Source organism: Anoplopoma fimbria, chromosome 13 (genome assembly GCF_027596085.1).
Source record: "Anoplopoma fimbria isolate UVic2021 breed Golden Eagle Sablefish chromosome 13, Afim_UVic_2022, whole genome shotgun sequence".
Classification (NCBI taxonomy): domain Eukaryota; kingdom Metazoa; phylum Chordata; class Actinopteri; order Perciformes; family Anoplopomatidae; genus Anoplopoma; species Anoplopoma fimbria.
Genome location: NC_072461.1, coordinates 3,876,930 through 3,904,876, shown reverse-complemented (window position 1 = coordinate 3,904,876; position 27,947 = coordinate 3,876,930). Strand labels below are relative to the sequence as shown.

Sequence of the window (27,947 nt, the reverse complement as noted above, 5' to 3'; positions counted from 1 at the left end):
TTAATTCTGATCCAAGCAACTGTGACCAAAAATCTACAGTGTGTTTGGTATTGTGTATTTCAATGATCATAATGTTATCTTTAAACATGTTTAATAGCTCCAATGATGAGAATAATCATATGGAAGATGAGATGTATAATGTAAGTTTAATAAAAAAAAATATATATATATATATGGGCTGGACAATAAATAATAAACCAAAACAACATGATGAATAAGGTTTAATTCTGATCCAAGCAACTGTGACCAAAAATCTACAGTGTGTTTGGTATTGTGTATTTCAATGATCATAATGTTATCTTTAAACATGTTTAATAGCTCCAATGATTTGTAAAATAAATAAATTGTAAAACAAAATTTTAATTTTAAATTTAAATATTTGTTAATATTTATTTACATCTTGTCACATTTTTCGCTTGACAAGGCTGAAGCTGCGAATAATTCACATGACTTCAAACATGTGCGCAACAAACATTTTGTTGGTCGGAGTGTAAACTGTGAACACATAGGTACGCTCTCCAAATTGGTCCCCCCTGCAACAAGCCACCAGAGACGGGGGTTCCGCAAGGAAATCAGGATGTTGTGGTGCAGACCAGAAAGCTCTGATAAGCTTGTCGGGGAGTTCCTTGGCACTGGACCCATAGTCAGGTAAAACCTCTCCTCTGGCAGAAGACAACTTCAGGTTATTTATAGTGCAAGGGGTCAAAGGTGAAACTGGCCATGACGCCGACGTGCGTTGGACCCAAAGTGTATCGTGTGCAGACAGGATGACAAGCAGTCCGGTTTAACGTCACAGCTACAAAACCTGCCAACGCAGATTCAGAGCAATGAGAAACGTTATCTTTATTTCAAGATAACTATCAGGATATTTATCAATGGAGGCGACATAGTTGACCTCGGTGCTGTCGGTAAGTTAGCCTCAACGCTAGAGCTAGCTAGCTGATGTTAGCTGCTTCGTGGTTAACGTCACACATGGGTGAAGTGGGGGGGTGGTAGAAACCGTCAAGTACTAGATACATAATAAATACAAAATAAATAACATGTCAAGCTTAAGTACTGTGACACTCGCAGACGAGGCTCAGTTGGAAGAGGCTTTGCTTGATAAGTAAACGGCTCAGAGGTCAATGGATCACATTATGAATGCACTTCATTTACATTATGTTACGTACTGTTTTGCCTGTGTCTTAAACTTATTGACACTTATTGAATTTGTATTTGTTTACTGCACTTATCCTATTCGTAGTAGTTTGTAGCACTTACTGTATTCGTATTAGTCTGTTGCAATTATTGTTTTCGTAGTAATTTGCCTCTGCACTATACTTTTGCTCTGGCTTATGCTTTGAGATGCTTGTTTAAGAAAGGAGATGCACTTATGACTTCTGGTGACTAGTAGTTCTCTTGAATACCTATGTTGAACACACTTATTGTAAGTCGCTTTGGATAAAAGCGTCTGCTAAATGACTGTAATGTAATGTAATGTAATGTAAAGGGAGAAAGTATGCAATCATAATAGACAGAATAAGAAAAGGGTTCACTGACAGCCCAAACCCCGTTTACAATCGTTGTTGATTAAATCAATCAGCAGCAGTGAAACTCTAAAACGCGAGATAACAATACAAAGCTACAAAAGATATACTCAGTAGCCAGTTTTAAGGTACACTGAGCTGAAGCTATTGTAGTCTAATACAACAGCCCTGCAGCAAATCCTACTATTATTACACTTAATAATAGTTTTTGTAGAAGCTGTTTCAGTGACATGTTGAATGGTGTGACACATCTCAGTGTTGAGAGAAGGGAACAAGTTTGAGAGAGTTTTTTAAAGTATTGATTTTGGCTAACGGGACCCTAAGAGTTGAACTTGAAGGCAAGGTCTGAAGGGCTGATGTCACACAGAATAGACTCTGCTATATTTAGCTATTTTGTGTTGTACAAATAACTTTTCTGTTTAGCACCAGTGATTTTGCTGCAGACCTTGACCATCTCACATTTTCTGTTTGAGAGTCAGGGAAGCATTCAGACATTTAAAATAAAGAATTTGCTAAATAAAAGATCTGAAACGGAAATGTGTCTTTGACTTGAACCTTAGCCATCTTTCTGACAAAAAGGACGCTGAACACATTTCTTACATACAATGTTGGTATTGCTGCCAAATATCAACTTTTTGTCAATTATAGTGCCAAGATACGAGTGTAGGGCACTGAATAAATATAAACACATATCAGTATCATTATAATATCGTAATCAACACAAGTGATGTATGAAAGCCACCATCATGTTTCCTATTGTTTTTACGCATCGGGTCTCCTCTACTCCTCTCTATCCCAAGTCATCCGTTGTGCTTCATTGACATAAGGTTGTCTTTTCAGAAACAAGATGATGAAAAACTGGGGAGTCATTGGTGGGATAGCTGCCGCGATTGCAGCTGGAGTATACGTCTTGTGGGGCCCAATTACAGAGAGAAAGAAGAAAAAGAGAGGTAAGAATCCGTATGATAATGTGATACACAGATTGTATGTAGGGCACTGGTTGTAAAGCACTAACTTACAATGACTCGTTTTTTTCTTTCAGGTATGGTTCCTGGTCTGTTGAATATAGGCAACACCTGCTTCCTGAACTCTTTGCTTCAGGGTTTGGCAGCATGTCCGTCCTTCATCCGGTGGCTGGAGATGTTTTCAGGTTCCTCTATGATCCAGTCATGCAAGGACAACCAGCTGTCCACGACACTGCTTCAGCTTCTCAATGGTATAAAAAACTGTGATAAGTCACCAGAGCGTAGTGGACTTGAAATGTTCATTAATATTTTTGACAAGGATGATGTCTGCTTCTGCACTGATAGCTCTATCCAGTGATCAGCCAGGGGAGGAAGATGTACTCGATGCCGGGTGCCTCCTGGATGTTCTCCGACTCTACCGGTGGCACATTAGTTCATTTGAAGAGCAGGTTGGTCAATAATACTGTTGAGTGGTATTTTTTGTTTATTTCTTTATATTATGTTTGCTGCAGTGTTAAATTTAAGTCTAAAGAGTTGCCTGACTGTGTTGGTTTATCCCCTCTCAGGATGCGCATGAACTCTTTCATGTCCTCACATCTTCTCTGGAGGAGGAGCGGAATCATCAACCCAAAGTCGCTCACTTGTTTGACATGCAGTCCCTCGAGGCAAGTTATCATCTCCCCAGTTGCATTGTTTCTAAGACGGCTCACAAATATTTCTTGCATGCCGACGCCATCAGTATGCTCTGCAGTTCAGTTCAGCACCTTGGAGCATTTGTAATCTTGAGGGAAGTTTTAGCACCATTTAATCCAAACTCTGCCTCCTATACTTTAAAAATCAAGTCAGTCTCAGTACGGGACCTTTAGCCAGTGTTGTAGAAGTGTCAAAAATGACACATCTGTTACTGTACTCCCAGTTATTTTGTATGTACTTGTTTGTTTAATACCAGAGCATCCCTGATCAAGATGAGAAAAGCATGATCTGCAGAAGTCGTGGTAAGGAGACAAATAAATTATTGGGGCTAGATTATCAGACCACAAAGGATTGTATTTCATCTATATTCATTTTTCATTTTGCAGCACCTCTTCATCCTATACCAAGTCCTTGGAAGTCTCAGCATCCTTTTCATGGTCGTTTAACAAGCAATATGTCATGCAAGCGCTGCGAACAACAAGTGAGTTTTTTTTGTTGTTGTTTTGGACAGGAAAGTAATAAGCAAAGCTAGTTTGTGTCATTTGAATTTGCGCTTTTTTATGGGGATTTATACTTCTGCTTTGCTTTTGTTTAGAGTCCGGTGCGGTATGACTCATTTGAGAGCCTCTCCCTGTCCATCCCTTTACCTCAGTGGGTAAGCAAAAATGTCAAGAACATGTGACTATTAAAAGTTATTATACTTTCAGTTCTCTATAAACTTTTTGGTTTTATTTTTTTCCCTCAGGGTAGACCTATTTCGCTGGATCAGTGTCTTCAACATTTTATCTCCTCTGAAACCATCAAAGAAGTGGAGTGTCAAAACTGCACCAAGGTACATTTACTGCAGTATCTGTCTCGCCAAATTCTGGTAATAATATTTTATTTATTATGTAAGTCACAGGAAATCCTTGTGACAAAACTATCATCGTGTTACTTACATTCACATTCATATGACTGGTGTATTTTACAACAGAAAGACATTCATGTTTTATTACAAAGACAATATTTGGCTGATTTTGTTTCATTTCTGTTTGGGATTATTTCACCTCAGCTTCAACAAGGGAACACAGTTAACGGGCAAGTTCTGGAAAGCCAGAGGACAACATTCGTTAAACAGCTAAAACTGGGAAAGGTAAGTGTCATTTACGATGTCATTAATAGCCGATTATTAATTGCCCAATATGTTAATCAGTATGTAGACAACAGGTACTCTGCTGAAGCTTGTTTGTCTGATTTAGAGAGAAAAATGTTACCGTAACATTTAGGGTAGATCAAAACTTCCCCTTCTTTCTTGATGACATGTGTTGTAAAATGTTATGTACTACAATGTTGTTCTTTCACTGTCTAATATGTTCTTCCCTCTTCTAGCTCCCCCAGTGCCTCTGTATCCATTTACAAAGACTGACGTGGTCCAGTGAAGGAACCCCCATCAAAAGACAGGAGCATGTGCAGTTCACAGAGCATCTATCGATGGACCGCTACAAACACAATGCTGCCACACACAGAAGTCAGCGAATCAGATGTGTTCAGAACCCCATAAAGGCTGAAAATTCAGATTCCATGGAAAAGCCCTCTGCTAATGGCACTGGTATGTGTTGTTAACTCCTTAATATCATTCTTGGGTCACATTCAGTTTGTGTTTTTCATCATCAATTTGTTTCATTTTGTTTTTCAAGAAACAGAGCAACGGCACAACAACAACAGACCTTTTTCCAACGGCACATGTTCGTCTGTATTTCTTCAGTCTCCTGGAGTGAACCCACAGCTCGGCCTCACATATGACTTCAGGTAAACTTTATGTGAAGGTGCAACAGTACAAGAAACTTGTGTAAATCAAGCTGCTCAGTGTTGTGGTGGTAATCAAAGCCGTTCAGAGTTTAGAAACGTCGTGTTGTTTTTCCCTTCTTTGGAACCATCTGTACATGTCATCTAATCATAGCGTCTGTCCTTCCAGACCTACAGAGTATTTGTTCCAGCTCAACGCTGTGCTGGTTCACCACGGTGACATGCACTCAGGACATTTCGTCACGTACCGTCGCAGCCCTTCCTCACCGCGCACCTCTTCACCCATCAGCTCCCAGTGGCTGTGGGTGTCAGACGACTCGGTACGAAAAGCCAGCCAGCACGAGGTGCTGTCGTCCAACGCCTACATGCTCTTCTACGAGAGAGTCCGAAGACCGAACCCGGCTCTGCACTCAGAGGAGTAACCTGAAGCTCGCAACCTCACAGCCTGAATGACTTCTGCCTTTCCAGTCAAACTGTCCCAGCTGTATGTGCCAGTTACAACACGGTTACCAATAGGTGGATTATGACTTTCAGACAATGACACCAGAGAGAAAATCCATCCCAGAGTTACTGTAAAGTTAATTTTGGATCATGCATCACAGCAACATGTTGAAGGCCATTGAATGACGTATGAATCCACTTTGCCTGCTGCTCTGTTCCAGAGTAGAAGGCTCTCAATCCCAAAGATTATGGACCTGCACGATTTTTAGTCAAATATCTTTGATCATGTAAACAACTTTGTGTAACAATTTTTGTCATGCAACATTTGGCTTCTATGGGACAAAAAAACAGGGCACTAAACAATATAGTGTATTTTCTAGCCCTGCAAGACATTGTTCATGTGTGAATCAATTTATTAAACTCTGTGGCATATTCATGATGCTGTAGATTTTGGTATTAAATTGAAACGCAAATTTACTTTACAGTGTTCCTGTTAATTTGTCCCCTGCCTGTACATTACAGACATATACAGAAGTAGCTGATTAGGAGTCCTTGGAGATGTTACTGAGAAGTTATGAAGTCAAATAGGTAGATTTTCCCTACCTCTGGTTCTCTATTGTCTAATCTAATTTGCCTAATAATTTCCAGCAGTGTATGTAAAACTATTGGAATTAATGTTTCAAGAGGCATTGTTCATAAGCAGTTGAATTTGATATTTTTTTATGTTTCTAATAATCCTAACACTGTTGTGTTTTGCAGAGTTGAATTTAAAGTGCCATGTTGTCTTTAATGCTCGAGATTATTAACACATAAAGCCAAGTGTGCGACAACTGATATGATGCATCAGAGCCATTTGGAATGGTGTTGATGTAAAAACAGATTATTAAAAATGATCAGCTCTCAGTAAATAAAGCCACAGTATGACAGCAGGTTTTTGGGTAAGTTATTCTGAATATCTTTAATTCTGTGTAGCTGCCGTTGCTCCTACCAAACCAACTAAGTCAAATTGAGTAATCGCCTGGTGCAAAACTCATTAATGTTTGTGATTTGCACTAATGTATATTCATGTGAGATTGTGTGTATTTTTGTGCAATCTGTAAAGGTGATTGTTTTCAGGTATTAAAAAATAAAACAAACTAAAGCAAGATTTATTATTTGGTACTTTTAGGGCGACAGATATTGTGTGACAGTAGACATGCTAAAGATCAAGCACAGACTTTCTGAAGTGTCCTTGACCAAAACGTTGAATCTGTAAGTTGGTGAAGCATGCAGCCTTAACTCAGGGTTTTCAGTGAAAATGTTTTCTCTATAGAGGTAAAACGTAATTTTTTCACAACAATAAATATAATATTTAACTTAGAGGGGTAAATGCTCCTTAGTGCCAAAGGCTGAAGCTGACAAAATAATATTTTTGTTTACGATTTACAGATAATTGGCAACAGCCAAAAGTTTAAACCTCACTTATTTCACCTTGTGCTGTCATTTAGTTGCCCAGATTGAGCTGCTACATAAACAAACACATTTTCATTTTGTGATATTTATCCATGTGCCTAAGGACGGCAACAGGTTTGTCCTTTCATCCAAAATCTGAACCCCACAGTCAAGAGGCTTCTCGGGCACTGGCCCCAAAGGCCTTGGTGATAATGCATGCTTGGTCATTTCTTTCTGTCGAGTAGGATGCGTCTGAAGGTGAGGTTGATACGAGGCAGGGAGACCTTCTTGCGGACAGGGAGGCTGTGGTACCAGAAGGTGTTGGTCGGTGAGTTCATGAGGAGCAAGCTTCCATGTGCCAGCTCAAGCTTCACAGGTTTGATCTGTCGGCGACTGTTTTTTCCCCGAGCATCTCTGTGCCGGAAGATAAAGTCTCGTGCCGCTCCCAGAGAGACGGAAGCGATGGGACAGAGGGGGTCCAGCTCCTTCTCATCATCCCGATGCTCACCCATGTGATCTTGCCCATCTTTGTACCTGGTGGAGAGAAGATCACTTTCAGCAGGGAGACAAATATCAAACTGTGATCTTAAAAACTGTATTCAGGAATTTCTCACCTGTTGACAAGAACAAAGTTAAATGTTTGTCCAGTTGTTTTTGTGACAACATCCCGAATATATTCCAAGGTTGGAGTCCACGGGGAGGCTAAACGTGTCACTCCAGAATAAGTGTAGGTTAGACCTGCATCTCCATATGTGGCCTGCTTTCTCGGTATGCTGTGCACCTTTCCGAACACCTGGACCTTTGCTTCCTCCCCTGGAACAAAAATAGCCGTGATCAATGAGCAACTCTGCAACGTCTGGTCATAACTTTACAGAAGGAGGTTTGATGTTTTACCTGTTGAGTACACCACCTCCTCCTCCAGCTTTTTATAAATGTGGTCTGCCTCCTCTTTGGAGAGCAGCAGAGCATAGTCACAGTCTAGTCCCTCTGACTCTATTTTCTGCCAGGGAACGGGATGAGAGAACTCGTCTTCCTCATCGTCCTCCTGCTGCTTCACCCTCTCATCACTCTCCAGTTTGATCCTCTTCTGTGGACATCTGGCATCGTTATTGCAGGAGATACTATTCACAAACTTTTCCATTGCAGTAACCTGTTTGTTGTCTGTGGGACTCTGGGGACCTCAATTGTAGGGTTTTTAAAGACCTGGATGATGCAAAAAAAATGGAACATTAATCCAGGTCTTGTAAAAAAAATGTTTAGTGTGGATCTACAGTGAGTGGACTGGAGTATTATTGTAATACCGTATCTCTCCACATATATGAATATAAATAGGCAGGGCTGCAACTAACAATATTAAAAAATGATGAATTATTAATCTATTTCCACAATTAATCAATTCATCTTGAAAATGCATATTCAACATCAGATAAAATAAATAAAAGTAGCAAATCTTCATATTTAGGAACATTGAAGAAACGAAGAAAATGGATTAGGGGCATATTTACTTTTTAAAAAAATGCTAAATCTATTTATTATCAAAGTAGTCGACGATACATTTCTCTTCAATGACTCAATCGACCAATTTATAATTTATTATATGACATTATCTCTTTACACTAACCTCCTGTTAGCAGCAGCTTGTCTTGAACAGCCGCTCAGCTCATTATCATAACGACGTGACGTCATTTATTTTTGGCGCGAATACTTCAATAGCAGTAAAGACAGTTTGTGTTTTCTGAGGGGACCGCTGCCATTGTGAGCTTACACCAGCTAATAACTTAACATAAGTAGTTTACAGCAGCGTGCCGCCAAGGTGTTTCTCAACAAAATGATTGGACAAAAAACTATTAACTCGTTTTTTACGCCTGTGTCGAAGAAGAGGAATTCTAAGGATCTAAATGAAGCCGAGGAGGATGCCAAGGACCCGGTGAGCGTCACCTCTAGGTCACTCCAGTCTGACAGCTAACACATGTTACCTTTTAATGTTCACAACATAACGTTATTAGCATTTAAACACCACTTACAGTGTATTTGTAGGACTATTTAAACAACAGGATTCTTCGTTTCCCGCGACGCGCAAAGCTGCGTTCACAAGCGCTGCTGGTGTTCTCGGTTGTTGTCGAAAGTGGTGCAAACAGCTTCCACAGCACGAGAATGTTTGTACTTCACTGTCGACGGTTTCTTAAAGCAGTCTCGTCTCATGCTGCACGCTTCTCACCAGCTGTGTGTTTTGTTGAAAACTCCTCAATTGTGCAGAAGAAGCTGAAGTCCTTGGCGGGGAAGCCAGAGCCGTCCTGCCCGCCTCCTGCTCTTCTTTCCCGGGAACAGCTGGACCGGATCGCCCGCAACAAGAAAGCAGCGCTGGAGAAACTGTCTTCTGCTCAAACACCTCCGGGGTTTGGGGAGAGCTGGAGGGAGGAACTGTCGGAGGAGTTTCGAAAACCCTACTTTAAACAAGTGAGAGAGAAAGTCGTCACTGTGCTCACGGTGTCCCTGTTGTTATGAACAGTTGAAATAACTTCATATCTCTGCCACAGCTGATGACTTTTGTGTCTGAAGAGAGGAAACACCACACTGTTTACCCACCTGCTGAACATGTCTTCACCTGGACTCAGACGTGCGACATTCGAGATGTAAGTTTATCTGCAGTGGCACTTTCAGTGACCTGTGACATTATGTTTGACATCAAATCATCAATCATGACACATGACAATAAAAACACTGTGCAATAATAGTTAATATAGTTATTTTAGTGTTAGTGTTTTTCTACTGTTTTTATTGCTTATTTATAATACTTGTTTTTTATTTTTATTTTCTATTTTTCATTTTTATTTTTATTTTTATCTTGTCTTTCTTTACTATGTCTCTTGTGTGCACTTTAACTCTATGCTGCTGTAAGCCTGCAAATTTCCCCGCTGCGGGACTAATAAAGGATTATCTTATCTTATCTTATCTTAAAGTATACAGCATTTGATATTCATTTAAAAAAAAAGCAAATCCATTTTAATCATGTAGAAATATTCATCACAGAAGTTGAAAGTGCCATATGAGATAAAGAGAACAATTTAGAGAAAGATAAAGCTCCAAGATCCAATAATGTTTACATAACACAACATTTTAAGTCTTAAAATCAAGAAGTTCCTTTTTTTTTTTAAAGATTGGAACAATTTAGCTCTCCTGAGACTTTGTTGGAGGTCTGAGGCTTTTTGCAGTAAGGATACAAGTCCTTAATTTCATGTTTGGATCAAACCTAATCTTAAAATATCTTAAGTGAACAAATTCATTCTGTGCAATTGTACATGACAGTATTGGGGCAAATCAAAATAATTTCTGTTTTGTCTTTGTGTCCTGCTTCAGCTACTCAGACATACGTTGACAAACATATTTTAGAGCCTCTCACATGCTAAACAGACAGCAAGCCGCCTACACACCCCAGCAGGCGCTGAGGACATCACATGCAAATTGAATTTGCAAACGAAAAATGGAAAATCAAAGTTGGTGTTTGTGTGTGTAAATATGCATATAGTCTCCCAGTGCCAATTTAGGGTTAGCGTCACCGAATTTTGCGGCACTTTAAGGTTTGTCTAATGACTCTTATTCCAGGTCAAAGTGGTGATTCTTGGCCAGGATCCATATCATGGTCCTAACCAAGCCCATGGATTGTGCTTCAGCGTACAAAAACCAGTGCGTCCTCCGCCCAGGTTAAAACTTTTTCAGTATCTCAGCCTGTGAGCTTGTCAAACTTGAAATCAGATAGAGTGCCGTCCTTTGACACATTTATCACACTATTGACCCTTTTCAATCTAGTTTAGAGAACATGTACAAAGAACTGGTGTCGGACATTGACGGCTTTGAGCACCCAGGACATGGAGATCTGACTGGATGGTCCCAACAAGGTATTAAAAAAATAAAAAAGCAGCCTGTTGAATGTTTAGGAAAAGTTGTACAACAAGAAAGCTGTTGGTTTTTACCTCACCTGCCCATCTCCATTGTCATCAGGTGTGTTGTTGCTAAACGCTGTGTTGACCGTCCGAGCTCACCAGGCCAACTCCCACAAAGAAAAAGGCTGGGAGACCTTCACCGACGCCGTGGTGCAGTGGCTCAGCGACAACCTGGAAGGCCTTGTCTTCATGCTTTGGGGATCATATGCTCACAAGAAGGGAGCTGCTATAAACAGGGTGGGTCTACTATGTTGTTTTAAAGCTTTTAAAGCTTTTAAAACCCTTCATGCATCTAAGTTTCTGTTCTCTCTGTTTGTAGACACGTCACAACATCCTGCAGGCTGTGCATCCTTCTCCCTTGTCTTGTCATAGAGGATTTTTCGGATGCAAGCATTTCTCAAAGGCCAACGAGCTGCTAAAGAAATCCGGAAAGTCTCCCGTAAACTGGAAGGCACTTTAAGATTTTATTCCTGTTTTCTTACATGTATGTTGGTTAAATACAGACCAAAACCCACCCATAAGCTTTAACAGTTTCCTATGTGTATGTGCAGTGATTTCTTTATGTTGGCGTTTCAACTGCTATGTTTTGTGTTTACACTGAATTTCCTTAAATGCCTTTTCTCAAACTGTTTTTTCAACATTGTAAATATTTTTGTGTTTTCTTTTTTACTTTTTATTGAAATGTTGGTTCTATTAAAGTGGTTCCAAAAGTTGTTTGATATTAATGTCTCTAAATTTGCTCAGTGCAGTCTAAAATAGGCTCACTTCCTCAGATCTCATAGAGCAGATGTAGTAGGTGTTTCCGTGTTCCCATACAGAGTTTCAGGACTACTTTGTCATCAATTTTTTTTGTGCACCAAACAGCTTCTGTAAAAAAAAAAAAAAAATGTTTGTTTAAATGCATAATATATAAAAATACAAATATGTGTGTGTGTGTATATGTATATATATATGTATGTATATATGTATGTATGTATGTATATATGTATATATATATATATATATATATACATACGTATACAGGTCTGCAGCATATATATATGAGGATTGTGTGTGACAGTTTAGTAGTAAAAGGGATGGCTCACTGTTGCTCCTAAATGAAAATCAGTGAAAATAATGTTATTAGTTTTAATATTCCAGTGCAGCTCTTGCAAGTAAAAATGTCTGCCATGAAGAAGGTCTGTAGTATTGTAAGAAGTCAGTGTGTTATGCCATGAGGAGGGGCCAGAATAACAGAAGACAAAAACTAATGTGCTTTTACATATGTGGTCACACTTGCCGGTCTGCAGCTTAAAACTGGACAAGAGTAAATTATATTCTTCAGCTGTTTAATGCAAAAATATTTGATCTGTGTCGGCTGTTTTTGACGTCGACTTAGAGGCGTGGCTACGTCAGTGACGCAACGCTGTTTGCAGGAAGAGGCAGCTCCTCTTCAACTTTGCTGCTTCCACCCGTCAGATCTGGGATTCCTGAAGTTGTAATGCTTGTACAGTTAAACTACTGACAATGCCTGCAGAAAGACTGCCCGTCCGGAATGCGTCCATTTCTATCCGTTTACTACAACAATATCTGGTTCTTCTGAAGAAGTATCCCATCCTCACTAAGTCTGTAACGAGGTCTGTAGCTTTGGCTGTTCACTGACTGTCAGCTGTCAGTTACTGTTCTGCAGCCTGGTGCTTGTTTGTGATGTTTGTTTTTTCCGTTTAAAGGTCAGAAATCAGATGATCTCATTTACTAAAGGACTGACAAAGACAAAAAGCAGTTTGTTATCTTACTGTTTGTTACTTGGTAACTCATATTGTTATCAGTTGTCACTTTGTTGTTGACTTCAAAGTATGTCCAATAGGCCACTTTGTTTGCACTCTGGCTTCAACCAATCAGCATCTGCCCAAAAAAACCTCCCCTTACAAGTTAATGACACTTGATTTGATTGCAGTACCTTATCATGAATGTACCTGTTGCATATTGATTGGTGTGTGTTGTTGTGTGTCCTTGATATTTTCAGTGGCATCCTCACAGCTTTAGGAAATCTACTGTCTCAGATTTTGGAGGCCAGAAAAAAGAGCAGCAATGGAGCCCTGGTGAATCAGATTGACCCGGCTGGAGCTGCACGCTATGCCATTTATGGGTGAGACTAAGTACAGGGTCAAAAGTCAGGGTTGACATGCTAGTCATGGCTCATGTACAACAAGAACATGAATGTAATGGCCTGTTCCTGTTATACTAGAGTGTCAAGCACTGTAAAATAGAAACATTTTTTGTAGTAATATTATTCCTGGTTGCCTGTTTCAGGTTGGTTATTACAGGACCGGTGAGCCATTACTTTTACCAGCTGATGGAGACGTGGATGCCCAGCACAGACCCGCTCTGCATAGTAAAACGTCTGCTTCTGGATCGGCTTGTTTTTGCCCGGCTTTCTGCTCATTTTCTACTTTGTTATGAACATCCTGGAGGTAAGACATCTTAGGAACTGTCTCTTCATTGAAAGGGCACTCCAGCCAGAGACAGAGAACTTTTTTTTTTCTTCAAATTGTGCAGCAAAAGATGACTAAATGTAAATATGTAATATACCCAAATATTCAGGCTAAAGGGTGGAGAGACTTTGAAAAGAAGATGAAAGGAAGTTACTGGACCGCTTTAAAGATGAATTGGAAAGTGTGGACTCCCTTCCAGTTCGTCAATATCAACTTTGTGCCTGTTCAGGTATGTATTTCACTGGCATCCTGTTATTGAACAAATGATGAGTCACATACTGAAGCTACTAAATGGATTCCCCCATCTTTTCCTGTTTCTGATTCTTCTTACAGTTCAGAGTGCTGTTTGCCAACATGGTCGCCTTATTTTGGTACGCCTACCTTGCAACTGTGAGGAAATAAAGGTTCCCTAGATTTCCTCAGTGAAAAGGATCCTGGAGGAAACGGCTTCTTCACAGTGGCTTTAACATTTGGTTGTTTACTGTACTACAGTATACATATACTGGACAGTTATTCTCACATACCGTATAATTAATTAATTCAAGTGTAAGCCATTATTACATGCTCCTATGATATGTTGGATACATGACTGTTTGTAATTACAGAGCATAATACATTTATTTTTTACCTGCCAAAATCTTGTAAGATGTAATAGTAAACATTGAATTATACGATAGAAAAAGTCTCCTAATAACTGGTATAATGTACATTTGAAAACAATGCTTCAGTGTGCCTTTCTGGTTCCTTCTGGTTCCTTCTGGTTGTGGTCTGTACACGAACCCTAAGGGAGGAAATGGTAGATCGACAGGAAAGGGGAGGAGACATGCAAATTCATATTTGGAAAGTTATTTTTATTTGTTTTTAACAGTGTACAGTTAACATAATGACATGTTGAGTGGATCAAATATTTGTACTGCCAAAACCAAATAAAGAATTAAGATAAGATAAGATAAGATAAGATAAGATAATCCTTTATTAGTCCCAGCGGGGCATAGAGTTAAAGTTAAAGTGCACACAAGAGACATAGTAAAGAAAGACAAGATAAAAATAAAATGAAAAATAAAAAATAAAAATAAAAAACAAGTATTATAAATAAGCAATAAAAACAGTAGAAAAACACAATAACTGAAATATAATATTTACAGACAGAAAAAAAAACTATATTAACTATTATTGCACAGTGTTTTTATTGAATTAAGCCTTAACAAGTTATGGATATGTTTTAATACTATTATGTTATGGAATACATAAGTCTAAACAGAGGAATGCATTGATTTTTCCAAATGAAAATACAAATAAATAAGAACAATTTGAAGCTATATCATTAATTAACATAAAATAAAATAAAGGAATGTTCAGAAAATCAACTCCGATGAAGCAGAAGTGTCCTCAGCCTCCTCTCAGGCGGAGGTTCAGGTCGATGGTGCTGTGCGATACGACGTCGTAGTCTGAGAGTTTGCTCCCCGCCTCCGTCATCTCTCGGCTCTGGTGGATGAGCCTCTGCTGGTCCGCCGCGACCCCCTGTCTGGACTGGACCCTCTTCTTGAAGTTGCCCACAGTCTCGTCAGGTTTGATGTCATAGGTGCTCGTCTTCCCCTTTTCGTCTCTGAGGAACACCTGGATGGTCGCAGGCTGGGTCACCAGCAGGGAGACCCTCGCTCCAGAGTTCAAGCCGTAGTGGCTGATGGGTGTCGAGTCGTCGCTGAGGACAGTGTTCATGCCGTTTACATAGACCAGCTTCTGCGTCTCAGAGCGAACTCCTAGTTTCTGCTGGATCAGGGATTTCAGGGAGCCCACTGTGGCCTGTGGGTTCACACTCAGTGTGTGGGCAGTCCCATCCATCATAAAAATGGTTATATCCATGATGAAAAGACACCTGCAACATAATTTAATACTTTATTAAAAAAAAGTATAAAATAATAATATTTCCACTGAAGTACCACAGTGTATTTCATTACAGCGTTGACAAAGACAGATTCTTACCTTGAGATCACTTTAGCAAATTCCTCTGGAAAGCTTCAAGTCAGATGATTCTCGAGCTGCTGTCAGAGGTTTCGGATCACCACAGTTTATATACAGTCTGCCTCAGCTGATCAACACCCTCCTCTTTACGTCAGATTCGTTTTCCCCTCTCTGCCTCGATAACTTTCGGTTTCTATTCTCCCAACCTGACTCCTCTGTTATGGGCGCTGCATCTTTGTGATCATAACACAGCCTTGTGGTGTGTTTATGCGTTTATGAGGTCAGATCAGGTACATCCAGTTAAGATAAAGAAAAGCAAAAACATATTCTGATGATTCATGAGAAACACGTCATAGTCTATTTTAAACCACACATGGTGTGGCTACGTCAGTGACTCACCGCTGTTGGCAGAAAGAGGCAACTCCTCTTGAACTTCGCCGCTTCCATAAAAAGTTATGGGAAATGTTTCAAGACTGGTCAGAGATGTTTTGTATAAAGATTTTATACTATACTATGAAAATGTTATATTTGGATTCTTTAACTATGACAAAAAATAAGGAAAGGGCATACACACGTGGACAAAATTGTTGGAACCCTTCCGTTAAAGAAAGAAAAACCCACAATGGTCACTGAAATAACTTGAAACTGACAAAAGTAATAATAAATAAAAATTTACTGAAAATTAACTAATGAAAATCAGACATTGCTTTTGAATTGTGGTTCAACAGAATCATTTTAAAAAACAAACTAATGAAAATGGCCTGGACAAAAATGATGGTACCCTTAACTTAATATTTTGTTGCACAAGCTTTTGAGGCAATCACTGCAATCAAGCGATTTCTGTAACTCTCAATGAGACTTCTGCACCTGTCAACAGGTATTTTGGCCCACTCCTCGTGAGCAAACTGCTCCAGCTGTCTCAGGTTTGAAGGGTGCCTTCTCCAGACTGCATGTTTCAGCTCCTTCCACAGATGTTCAATAGGATTTAGATCAGGGCTCATAGAAGGCCACTTCAGAATAGTCCAATGTTTTGAGCCATTCTTGGGTGTTTTTAGCTGTGTGTTTTGGGTCATTATCCTGTTGGAGGACCCATGACCTGCGACTGAGACCAAGCTTTCTGACACTGGGCAGCACATTCCGTTCCAGAATGCCTTGATAGTCTTGAGATTTCATTGTACCCTGCACAGATTCAAGACACCCTGTGCCAGATGTAGCAAAGCAGCCCCAGAACATAACCGAGCCTCCTCCATGTTTCACAGTAGGTACAGTGTTATTTTCTTTGTATGCTTCATTTTTGCATCTGTGAACATAGAGCTGATGTGACTTGCCAAAAAGCTCCATTTTTGTCTCATCTGTCCAAATGACATTCTCCCAGAAGCTTCGTGGCTTGTCAATATGCATTTTGTCAAATTCCAGTCTCGCTTTTTTATGATTTGCTTTCAACAGTGGTGTCCTCCTCGGTCGTCTTCCATGAAGTCCACTTTGGCTCAAACAGCGACGGATGGTGCGATCTGACACTGATGGACCTTGACCTTGGAGTTCACCTCTAATCTCTTTGGAAGTTGTTCTGGGCTCTTTGGTTACCATTCATATTATCCGTCTCTTCATTTTGTCATCAATTTTCCTCTTGCGGCCACATCCAGGGAGGTTGGCTACAGTCCCGTGGACCTTAAACTTCTGAATAATATGTGAAACTGTAGTCACAGGAACATCAAGCTGCTTGGAGATGGTCTTATAGCCTTTACCTTTAACATGCTTGTCTATAATTTTCTTTCTAATCTCCTGAGACAACTCTCTCCTTAGCTTTCTGTGGTCCATGTTCAGTGTGGTACAAACCATGATACCAAACAGCACAGTGACTACTTTTCACCCTTTAAACAGGCAGACTGACTGATTACAAGTTTGAAGACACCTGTGATGCTAATTAGAGGACACACCTTAGTTTAACATGTCCTTATGGTCTAATTATTTTCAATCTTTTCTAGGGGTACCATCATTTTTGTCCAGGCCATTTTCATTAGTTTGTTTTTTAAAATGATTCTGTTGAACCACAATTCAAAAGCAATGTCTGATTTTTGTTAGTTAATTTTCAATATTTTTTTATTTATTATTACTTTAGTCAGTTTCAAGTTATTTCAGTGACCATTGTGGGTTTTTCTTTCTTTAACGGAAGGGTACCAACAATTTTGTCCACGTGTGTAAATCTATTAATTATGTTTGCCAAATTTCATATACATAAATGTAAATTTACAAGCCAAAGGCCTATTTTTGTGTTTTTTACAAAGAGTTTGAATTATATTTAAAAACCATTAAATGCTGTTACAACAAAAAAGGTAGAAAAACCAGGATGTCATGCATTGCCTTCGATATATGTTTGTAATTATACAATCAGGATTTGTGCCTTAGTGTCCTCTTTTTCCTTTTTTTGTAGTATTTATTTATGTTTTTCTATTTTAATTTTGTATTATTTTGTGTCTGTCTTTCCTTCTCCCCCTGGCATGTACATTTGACTGTATGTATTTTGCTGTCTGTTATTGACAATTTGCAAAATTGTACATGTGAAAAAAAGAAACTTTGCTGCTTCCACCCGTCAGATCTGGTATTCCTGAAGTTGTAATGCTTGTACAGTTAAACTACTGACAATGCCTGCAGAAAGACTGCCCGTCCGGAATGCGTCCATTTATATCTGTTTACTACAACAATATCTGGTTCTTCTGAAGAAGTATCCCATCCTCACTAAGTCTGTAACGAGGTCTGTAGCTTTGGCTGTTCACTGACTGTCAGTTGTCAGTTACTGTTCTGCAGCCTGGTGCTTGTTTGTGATGTTTGGCTTTAACCAATCAGCATCTTCCCCAAAAACCTCCCCTTACAAGTTAATGACACTTGATTTGATTTGATTGCAGTACCTTATCATGAATGTACCTGTTGCATATTGATTGGTGTGTGTTGTTGTGTGTCCTTGATATTTTCAGTGGCATCCTCACAGCTTTAGGAAATCTACTGTCTCAGATTTTGGAGGCCAGAAAAAGCGCAGCAATGGAGCCCTGGTGAATCAGCTGCACGGTGGTGTAGTGGTTAGCACTGTCGCCTCACAGCAAGAGGGGCCCGGGTTCAATTCCCGGGCTCTGTGTGGAGTTTGCATGTTATCTCCGGGTTCTCCGGCATCCAAAGACATGCAGGTTAAGTTAATTGATGACTCTGAAATTGCCCGTAGGTGTGAATGTGAGCGTGAGTGGTTGTCTGTCTCTATATGTCTGCCCTGTGATAGGCTGGCGACCTGTCCAGGGTGTACCCTGCCTTCGCCCATTGACAGCTGGGATCGGCTCCAGCACCCCGCGACCCTTAACTGGATAAGCGGTTACGGAAGATGGATGGATGGGTCTGGCCCTGACATACATAGGAGAAATGTTGACCCCGTATGAGCCAGCTCGCAGCCTTAGATCCTCAGGTGGGGCCCTTCTGGTTGTTCCAAAGTAAAGACTGAAAACCAAAGGCGACCGTGCTTTTGCCATAAGGGCCCCTCGGTTTATGAATGACCTGCCGGAGGAGATAAGGCTTGCAGAATCAGAAATCTCTTAAAACACATTTTTATAGATTGGCTTTTATGTGATGTCGTCGTTTTATTGGTTCATTTTAATTTGGTCTTGGTATTTTATCTTATATTTGTTTACTATATTTTACCAATATCACTTGATTTTATTTATTTTATTTATTTTTTTATTTATTTTGTTTGTTTATTTGATTGTCACTTGTTATTTCATTTTGTTTCTTATGCACTGTCTTGCTGGCTGGTATGTCAAAGCACTTTGTAAACCTTGTTTTTAAAAGGTGCTATATAAATAAAGTTCTTCTTCTTCTTCTTCTTCTTCTTATTATTATTATTATTATTATTATTATTATTATATACTGAATAGTTATTCTCACATACCGTATAATTAATTAATTCAAGTGTAAGCCATTATTACATGCTCCTATGATATGTTGGATACATGACTGTTTGTAATTACAGAGCATAATACATTTATTTTTTACCTGCCAAAATCTTGTAAGATGTAATAGTAAACATTGAATTATACGATAGAAAAAGTCTCCTAATAACTGGTATAATGTACATTTTAAAACAATGCTTCAGTGTGCCTTTCTGGTTCCTTCTGGTTCCTTCTGGTTGTGGTCTGTACACGAACCCTAAGCGGAGGAAATGGTAGATCGACAGGAAAGGGGAGGAGACATGCAAATTCATATTTGGAAAGTTATTTTTATTTGTTTTTAACAGTGTACAGTTAACATAATGACATTTTGAGTGGATAAAATATTTGTACTGCCAAAACCAAATAAAGAATTAAGATAAGATAAGATAAGATAAGATAAGATAATCCTTTATTAGTCCCAGCAGCATAGAGTTAAAGTGCACACAAGAGACATAGTAAAGAAAGACAAGATAAAAATAAAATGAAAAATAAAAAATAAAAATAAAAAAGTATTATAAATAAGCAATAAAAACAGTAGAAAAACACAATAACTGAAATATAATATTTACAGACAGAAAAAAAAACTATATTAACTATTATTGCACAGTGTTTTTATTGAATTAAGCCTTAACAAGTTATGGATATGTTTTAATACTATTATGTTATGGAATACATAAGTCTAAACAGAGGAATGCATTGATTTTTCCAAATGAAAATACAAATAAATAAGAACAATTTGAAGCTATATCATTAATTAAAATAAAGGAATGTTCAGAAAATAAACTCCGATGAAGCAGAAGTGTCCTCAGCCTCCTCTCAGGCGGAGGTTCAGGTCGATGGTGCTGTGCGATACGACGTCGTAGTCTGAGAGTTTGCTCCCCGCCTCCGTCATCTCTCGGCTCTGGTGGATGAGCCTCTGCTGGTCCGCCGGGACCCCCTGTCTGGACTGGACCCTCTTCTTGAAGTTGCCCACAGTCTCGTCAGGTTTGATGTCATAGGTGCTCGTCTTCCCCTTTTCGTCTCTGAGGAACACCTGGATGGTCGCAGGCTGGGTCACCAGCAGGGAGACCCTCGCTCCAGAGTTCAAGCCGTAGTGGCTGATGGGTGTCGAGTCGTCGCCGAGGACAGTGTTCATGCCGTTTACATAGACCAGCTTCTGCGTCTCAGAGCGAACTCCTAGTTTCTGCTGGATCAGGGATTTCAGGGAGCCCACTGTGGCCTGTGGGTTCACACTCAGTGTGTGGGCAGTCCCATCCATCATAGAAATGGTTATATCCATGATGAAAAGACACCTGAAACATAATTTAATACTTTATTAAAAAAAAAGTATAAAATAATAATATTTCCACTGAAGTACCACAGTGTATTTCATTACAGCGTTGACAAAGACAGATTCTTACCTTGAGATCACTTTAGCAAATTCCTCTGGAAAGCTTCAAGTCAGATGATTCTCGAGCTGCTGTCAGAGGTTTCGGATCACCACAGTTTATATACAGTCTGCCTCAGCTGATCAACACCCTCCTCTTTACGTCAGATTCGTTTTCCCCTCTCTGCCTCGATAACTTTCGGTTTCTATTCTCCCAACCTGACTCCTCTGTTATGGGCGCTGCATCTTTGTGATCATAACACAGCCTTGTGGTGTGTTTATGCGTTTATGAGGTCAGATCAGGTACATCCAGTTAACCCTCCTGTCGTGTTCGTTTCTCCCCCCTTACTTTAGTGTTACATTAACAAAAAAAACATTAATCATCACCAAATTGTATTTAACACCTTTTAAAGCTGTAAACAATGTCTCAGACTAGTGGTTTACATTAATAACTGCTGTGAATATACAAAGAATAGAAACTGAAAATGTATCGCTAAATTAGGTCCAGAGCCTCTCTGACAGAAAATCACCTCATCAGTCGCCTACTCATTGTGTTCACAGAGTAAAATGAGAGCAAGGCACAAATAAAGGTTTATATAGGGGGAAAGTGAGAAGATATGAAACATTGTTTAGTCTGGAAGGTGTGGTTCATGTGGGAGGATGGCACATAAGCGCGGGATAGAGATGGGTTCCCATAACAAACACCTGATTCTTTTGTTTGAAGTTTGAAATGTGTACAACTTTATATATGGGGCTGTGAACAGGTGTTCACACAGGTGTGCGTGTGTGTGTAGTTGTGGATGTGTGGGTGTGTAGTTGTGGATGTGTGGGTGTGTAGTTGTGGATGTTTAGTTGTGGGTGTGTAGTTGTGGATGTGTAGTTGTGGGTGTGTAGTTGTGGATGTGTGGGTGTGTAGTTGTGGATGTGTGGGTGTGTAGTTGTGGATGTGATGGTGTGTAGTTGTGGATGTGTGGGTGTGTAGTTGTGGATGTGTAGTTGTGGATGTGTGGTGTGTAGTTGTGATGGTGTGTAGTTGTGGATGTGATGGTGTGTAGTTGTTGTGTAGTTGGGTGTGTATGTGTGGGTGTGTAGTTGTGTGTGATGGTGTGTAGTGTGGTGTGTGGGTGTGTAGTTGTGGATGTGTAGTTGTGGATGTGATGGTGTGTAGTGTGTGGATGTGTGGGTGTGTAGTTGTGGATGTGATGGTGTGTAGTTGTGGAGTTGTGTAGTTGTGGATGTGATAGTGTGTAGTTGTTGTGTAGTTGTGGATGTGTAGTTGTGTAGTTGTGGATGTGTAGTGTGTAGTTGTGGATGTGTGGGTGTGTAGTTGTGGATGTGTGGGTGTGTAGTTGTGGATGTGTGGGTGTGTAGTTGTGGATGTGTGGGTGTGTATGGGGCTGTTTTCCATCTGATGAATGGACATAATCTAGTGTTTCCCATTAATTTCCTATGGCGGTCACTTTTGACCGGGAACACCATGGGTGTTACAAAGTTGACTAAACCACTCAAAATTCAATGAAAGTAGTGATCAGCAATTTTATATGTTCAAATGCCTAGTGTGGAGGATATCATAGGGCCTTGAGGCAATCAGATGTAAAACACAATATTTATGATTGATTAAAGTTGTAAATCGGTCAGATTTGACCCGAACACGACAGGAGGGTTAAGATGAAGAAAAGCAAAAAACTATTCTGACAAAGTTATAGAATTAGATTTTCTCTTCTACCATGGGTAATTCTCCCTGACAGGCTAAAGTGACTAAGTAACATTACGTGCAATTGGGGAAACAGCAACTGGCTTATCTTTGAACGTGTTTATCTTTATATAATTTGGCTCTCCGTAAAGCAGAGTGTGAGTCACTATCTGAGGGCTATGTAACTTCTCTTTTCTAAACTGCACAACACACAAACCCTTGGATGGACTTTTACCTTGGACTGACAGTTTTTCTCTTAAGTGAAGCTCCAGTACAAAGATAATGCTTTGAGACTCTGAACATTAATGTCAGATGGAAAAATAAGGATGCAATATACATTTTTTCCACTTTGTATTTTTGCAAGGAGCAAAGAATGTTTAATACAATAAATGTAAGGTTTTTCAGTTGGAAAAAATTAAGGGCTGCCTAAAATGTTTTGATCCAATTGCACAAATGTAAGTAATATATCAGTTTATCAGTTGGCCTACCAATGATTTAATGATTACTTTGGCAAGCCTGGAAATTTACGAATTTCCAAACCAAGTCTTCTAGACCATACTAGGTTTTGGCAATTATACCCCTCCCTTTGTATTATGAATTTATCAAAGATAAAGTACGATGCACCATTTTGTTCAAGCCAAAAATGACAAAGCAATATTATTTTTCATTATAAAAAATATCAACTTTTAATAATGTGGATTGAACAGTACATGCATTCATTTTTTGGACTTTTGTCTAATTCTATGAGCACAGGCCTTACCTGTAATAACTCCCAGCCACCCTCTATATCAAAACACCAAAAATGGATGAAAAATAAAGTATTTTAATCCATGTTGCAAAATAGTAACATCTAGAGAGAGAGATTATGTGAAAAGGAATGCATCTGGCTCCAAAATTATTGAATACAGATGTAATATTTCAAATAGGCCAGGCACATGATGGATACATTGTACATTTTTAAAACAATGCTTCAGTGTGCCTTTCTGGTTTCTTCTGGTTGTGGTCTGTACACGAACCCTAAGCGGAGGAAATGGTAGGCCTACAGGAAATGTGAGGAGACAAATTCATATTTGGAAAGTAATTTTTATTTGTTTTTAACAGTGTACAGTTAACATAATGCCGTGTTGAGTGGATAAAATATTTGTACTGCCAAAACCAAATAAAGAATTAAGCCTTAACAAGTTTTTTTAAGATGTTACGGAATACATAAGCCTAAACAGAGGAATGCATTGATTTTTCCAAATGAAAATACAAATAAATAGGAACAATTTGAATCCATATCATTAATTAAAATAAAATAAAGGAATGTTCAGGAAATCAACTCTGATATATGAACCAGAAGTGTCCTCAGCCTCCTCTCAGGCGGAGGTTCAGGTCGATGGTGCTGTGCGATACGACGTTGTAGTCTGAGAGTTTGCTCCCCGCCTCCGTCATCTCTCGGCTCTGGTGGATGAGCCTCTGCTGGTCCGCCGCGACCCCCTGTCTGGACTGGACCCTCTTCTTGAAGTTGCCCACAGTCTCGTCAGGTTTGATGTCATAGGTGCTCGTCTTCCCCTTTTCGTTTCTGAGGAACACCTGGATGGTCGCAGGCTGGGTCACCAGCAGGGAGACCCTCGCTCCAGAGTTCAAGCCGTAGTGGCTGATGGGTGTCGAGTCGTCGCTGAGGACAGTGTTCATGCCGTTTACATAGACCAGCTTCTGCGTCTCAGAGCGAACTCCTAGTTTCTCCTGGATCAGGGATTTCAGGGAGCCCACTGTGGCCTGTGGGTTCACACTCAGTGTGTGGGCAGTCCCATCCATCATAAAAAGGGTTATATCCATGATGAAAAGACACCTGAAACATAATTTAATACTTTATTAAAATAAGTCAAGTATAAAATAATAATATTTCCACTGAAGTACCACAGTGTATTTCATTACAGCGTTGACAAAGACAGATTCTTACCTTGAGATCACTTTAGCAAAGTCCTCTAGAAAGCTTCAAGTCAGATGATTCTCGAGCTGCTGTCAGAGGTTTCGGATCACCACAGTTTATATACAGTCTGCCTCAGCTGATCAACACCCTCCTCTTTATGTCAGATTCGTTTTCCCCTCTCTGCCTAGATAACTTTCGGTTTCTATTCTCCCAACGTGACTCCTCTGTTATCGGTGCTGCATCTTTGTGATCATAACACAGCCTTGTGGTGTGTTCATGCGTTTATGAGGTCAGATCAGGTACATCCAGTTAAGATAAAGAAAAGCAAAAACATATTCTGATGATTCATGAGAAACACGTCATAGTCTATTTTAAACCACACATGGTGTGGCTACGTCAGTGACTCACCGCTGTTGGCAGAAAGAGGCAACTCCTCTTGAACTTCGCCGCTTCCATAAAAAGTTATGGGAAATGTTTCAAGACTGGTCAGAGATGTTTTGTATAAAGATTTTATACTATACTATGAAAATGTTATATTTGGATTCTTTAACTATGACAAAAAATAAGGAAAGGGCATACACATGTGGACAAAATTGTTGGAACCCTTCCGTTAAAGAAAGAAAAACCCACAATGGTCACTGAAATAACTTGAAACTGACAAAAGTAATAATAAATAAAAATGTACTGAAAATTAACTAATGAAAATCAGACATTGCTTTTGAATTGTGGTTCAACAGAATCATTTTAAAAAACAAACTAATGAAAATGGCCTGGACAAAAATGATGGTACCCTTAACTTAATATTTTGTTGCACAAGCTTTTGAGGCAATCACTGCAATCAAGCGATTTCTGTAACTCTCAGTGAGACTTCTGCACCTGTCAACAGGTATTTTGGCCCACTCCTCGTGAGCAAACTGCTCCAGCTGTCTCAGGTTTGAAGGGTGCCTTCTCCAGACTGCATGTTTCAGCTCCTTCCACAGATGTTCAATAGGATTTAGATCAGGGCTCATAGAAGGCCACTTCAGAATAGTCCAATGTTTTGAGCCATTCTTGGGTGTTTTTAGCTCTGTGTTTTGGGTCATTATCCTGTTGGAGGACCCATGACCTGCGACTGAGACCAAGCTTTCTGACACTGGGCAGCACATTCCGTTCCAGAATGCCTTGATAGTCTTGAGATTTCATTGTACCCTGCACAGATTCAAGACACCCTGTGCCAGATGTAGCAAAGCAGCCCCAGAACATAACCGAGCCTCCTCCATGTTTCACAGTAGGTACAGTGTTATTTTCTTTGTATGCTTCATTTTTGCATCTGTGAACATAGAGCTGATGTGACTTGCCAAAAAGCTCCATTTTTGTCTCATCTGTCCAAATGACATTCTCCCAGAAGCTTCGTGGCTTGTCAATATGCATTTTGTCAAATTCCAGTCTCGCTTTTTATGATTTGCTTTCAACAGTGGTGTCCTCCTCGGTCGTCTTCCATGAAGTCCACTTTGGCTCAAACAGCGACGGATGGTGCGATCTGACACTGATGGACCTTGACCTTGGAGTTCACCTCTAATCTCTTTGGAAGTTGTTCTGGGCTCTTTGGTTACCATTCATATTATCCGTCTCTTCATTTTGTCATCAATTTTCCTCTTGCGGCCACATCCAGGGAGGTTGGCTACAGTCCCGTGGACCTTAAACTTCTGAATAATATGTGAAACTGTAGTCACAGGAACATCAAGCTGCTTGGAGATGGTCTTATAGCCTTTACCTTTAACATGCTTGTCTATAATTTTCTTTCTAATCTCCTGAGACAACTCTCTCCTTAGCTTTCTGTGGTCCATGTTCAGTGTGGTACAAACCATGATACCAAACAGCACAGTGACTACTTTTCACCCTTTAAACAGGCAGACTGACTGATTACAAGTTTGAAGACACCTGTGATGCTAATTAGAGGACACACCTTAGTTTAACATGTCCTTATGGTCTAATTATTTTCAATCTTTTCTAGGGGTACCATCATTTCTGTCCAGGCCATTTTCATTAGTTTGTTTTTTAAAATGATTCTGTTGAACCACAATTCAAAAGCAATGTCTGATTTTTGTTAGTTAATTTTCAATATTTTTTTATTTATTATTACTTTAGTCAGTTTCAAGTTATTTCAGTGACCATTGTGGGTTTTTCTTTCTTTAACGGAAGGGTACCAACAATTTTGTCCACGTGTGTAAATCTATTAATTATGTTTGCCAAATTTCATACACATAAATGTACATTTACAAGCCAAATGCCTATTTTTTGTGTTTTTTACAAAGAGTTTGAATTATATTTAAAAACCCTTAAATGCTGTTACAACAAAAAAGGTAGAAAAACCAGGATGTCATGCATTGCCTTCGATATATGTTTGTAATTATACAATCAGGATTTGTGCCTTCGTGTCCTCTTTTTCCTTTTTTTGTAGTATTTATTTATGTTTTTCTATTTTAATTTTGTATTATTTTGTGTCTGTCTTTCCTTCTCTCCCCCTGGCATGTACATTTGACTGTATGTATTTTGCTGTCTGTTATTGACAATTTGCAAAATTGTACATGTGAAAAAAAGAAACTTTGCTGCTTCCACCCGTCAGATCTGGTATTCCTGAAGTTGTAATGCTTGTACAGTTAAACTACTGACAATGCCTGCAGAAAGACTGCCCGTCCGGAATGCGTCCATTTATATCTGTTTACTACAACAATATCTGGTTCTTCTGAAGAAGTATCCCATCCTCACTAAGTCTGTAACGAGGTCTGTAGCTTTGGCTGTTCACTGACTGTCAGTTGTCAGTTACTGTTCTGCAGCCTGGTGCTTGTTTGTGATGTTTGGCTTTAACCAATCAGCATCTTCCCCAAAAACCTCCCCTTACAAGTTAATGACACTTGATTTGATTTGATTGCAGTATTTTACCATGAATGTACCTGTTGCATATTGATTGGTGTGTGTTGTTGTGTGTCCTTGATATTTTCAGTGGCATCCTCACAGCTTTAGGAAATCTACTGTCTCAGATTTTGGAGGCCAGAAAAAGCGCAGCAATGGAGCCCTGGTGAATCAGCTGCACGGTGGTGTAGTGGTTAGCACTGTCGCCTCACAGCAAGAGGGGCCCGGGTTCAATTCCCGGGCTCTGTGTGGAGTTTGCATGTTATCTCCGGGTTCTCCGGCATCCAAAGACATGCAGGTTAAGTTAATTGATGACTCTGAAATTGCCCGTAGGTGTGAATGTGAGCGTGAGTGGTTGTCTGTCTCTATATGTCTGCCCTGTGATAGGCTGGCGACCTGTCCAGGCTGTACCCTGCCTTCGCCCATTGACAGCTGGGATCGGCTCCTTAACTGGATAAGCGGTTACGGAAGATGGATGGATGGGTCTGGCCCTGACATACATAGGAGAAATGTTGACCCCGTATGAGCCAGCTCGCAGCCTTAGATCCTCAGGTGGGGCCCTTCTGGTTGTTCCAAAGTAAAGACTGAAAACCAAAGGCGACCGTGCTTTTGCCATAAGGGCCCCTCGGTTTATGAATGACCTGCCGGAGGAGATTGCAGAATCAGTAATCTCTTAAAACACATTTTTATAGATTGGCTTTTATGTGATGTCGTCGTTTTATTGGTTCATTTTCATTTGGTCTTGGTATTTTATCTTATATTTGTTTACTATATTTTACCAATATGACTTGATTTTATTTATTTTATTATTTTATTTATTTTGTTTGTTTATTTGATTGTCACTTGTTATTTCATTTTGTTTCTTATGCACTGTCTTGCTGGCTGGTATGTCGAA

The 27,947-nt window shown here is 39.7% G+C and overlaps 7 protein-coding genes across 10 annotated transcripts; 3 read left to right on the top strand and 4 right to left on the bottom strand.

Moving 5' to 3' along the window:
* Window positions 1-538: 538 nt before the first annotated feature.
* On the top strand, window positions 539-6,548 carry usp30 (ubiquitin specific peptidase 30). Of its 2 annotated transcripts, none has more exons than XM_054611084.1 (13): window positions 539-648; window positions 2,367-2,476; window positions 2,569-2,742; window positions 2,837-2,940; window positions 3,058-3,156; window positions 3,441-3,486; window positions 3,571-3,665; window positions 3,780-3,839; window positions 3,930-4,016; window positions 4,236-4,316; window positions 4,553-4,772; window positions 4,861-4,972; window positions 5,139-6,548. In XM_054611084.1, exons 1-13 carry the CDS (start codon window positions 578-580, stop codon window positions 5,389-5,391), a joined length of 1,512 nt encoding a protein of 503 aa, XP_054467059.1. In that variant the 5' UTR covers window positions 539-577; the 3' UTR covers window positions 5,392-6,548. The 2 variants fall into 2 exon arrangements, with proteins under 2 accessions (XP_054467059.1, XP_054467060.1); XM_054611085.1 differs by lacking the exon at window positions 539-648 and adding an exon at window positions 783-908.
* Window positions 6,549-6,678: 130 nt separating this feature from the next.
* alkbh2 (alkB homolog 2, alpha-ketoglutarate dependent dioxygenase) lies at window positions 6,679-9,143 on the bottom strand. 3 transcript variants are annotated; one of them, XM_054611089.1, is made up of 4 exons: window positions 9,060-9,143; window positions 7,736-8,044; window positions 7,456-7,654; window positions 6,679-7,375 (listed from the first exon to the last, which is right to left on the bottom strand). In XM_054611089.1, the coding sequence occupies exons 2-4, from the start codon at window positions 7,980-7,982 to the stop codon at window positions 7,066-7,068; spliced, it is 756 nt and encodes a 251-aa protein (XP_054467064.1). In that variant the 5' UTR covers window positions 7,983-8,044; window positions 9,060-9,143; the 3' UTR covers window positions 6,679-7,065. The 3 variants fall into 3 exon arrangements, with proteins under 3 accessions (XP_054467064.1, XP_054467063.1, XP_054467065.1); XM_054611088.1 differs by having other exon boundaries at window positions 8,866-9,091; XM_054611090.1 differs by lacking the exon at window positions 9,060-9,143 and adding an exon at window positions 8,463-8,520.
* unga (uracil DNA glycosylase a) lies at window positions 8,529-11,609 on the top strand. Its single transcript, XM_054611086.1, has 7 exons — window positions 8,529-8,768; window positions 9,098-9,298; window positions 9,379-9,474; window positions 10,445-10,542; window positions 10,649-10,737; window positions 10,841-11,019; window positions 11,102-11,609. Exons 1-7 carry the CDS (start codon window positions 8,670-8,672, stop codon window positions 11,240-11,242), a joined length of 903 nt encoding a protein of 300 aa, XP_054467061.1. The 5' UTR covers window positions 8,529-8,669; the 3' UTR covers window positions 11,243-11,609.
* A 591-nt stretch (window positions 11,610-12,200) lies between these two features.
* pxmp2 (peroxisomal membrane protein 2) lies at window positions 12,201-14,236 on the top strand. Its single transcript, XM_054610656.1, is given in 6 exon segments — window positions 12,201-12,398; window positions 12,788-12,910; window positions 13,075-13,182; window positions 13,184-13,235; window positions 13,366-13,485; window positions 13,590-14,236. Coding segments are annotated over 6 exon segments (582 nt in total). The 5' UTR covers window positions 12,201-12,288; the 3' UTR covers window positions 13,659-14,236.
* Window positions 14,237-14,419: 183 nt separating this feature from the next.
* LOC129101055 (polyubiquitin-like) lies at window positions 14,420-15,346 on the bottom strand. The gene is made up of 2 exons (XM_054610655.1): window positions 15,240-15,346; window positions 14,420-15,132 (listed from the first exon to the last, which is right to left on the bottom strand). The coding sequence occupies exon 2, from the start codon at window positions 15,117-15,119 to the stop codon at window positions 14,646-14,648; it is 474 nt and encodes a 157-aa protein (XP_054466630.1). The 5' UTR covers window positions 15,120-15,132; window positions 15,240-15,346; the 3' UTR covers window positions 14,420-14,645.
* Window positions 15,347-19,453: 4,107 nt separating this feature from the next.
* On the bottom strand, window positions 19,454-20,694 carry LOC129101305 (polyubiquitin-like). The gene is made up of 2 exons (XM_054611058.1): window positions 20,587-20,694; window positions 19,454-20,478 (listed from the first exon to the last, which is right to left on the bottom strand). Exon 2 carries the CDS (start codon window positions 20,463-20,465, stop codon window positions 19,992-19,994), a length of 474 nt encoding a protein of 157 aa, XP_054467033.1. The 5' UTR covers window positions 20,466-20,478; window positions 20,587-20,694; the 3' UTR covers window positions 19,454-19,991.
* Window positions 20,695-23,308: 2,614 nt separating this feature from the next.
* Window positions 23,309-24,272, bottom strand: LOC129100845 (polyubiquitin-like). Its single transcript, XM_054610365.1, has 2 exons — window positions 24,191-24,272; window positions 23,309-24,079 (listed from the first exon to the last, which is right to left on the bottom strand). The coding sequence occupies exon 2, from the start codon at window positions 24,064-24,066 to the stop codon at window positions 23,593-23,595; it is 474 nt and encodes a 157-aa protein (XP_054466340.1). The 5' UTR covers window positions 24,067-24,079; window positions 24,191-24,272; the 3' UTR covers window positions 23,309-23,592.
* Between the last annotated feature and the right edge of the window lie 3,675 nt (window positions 24,273-27,947).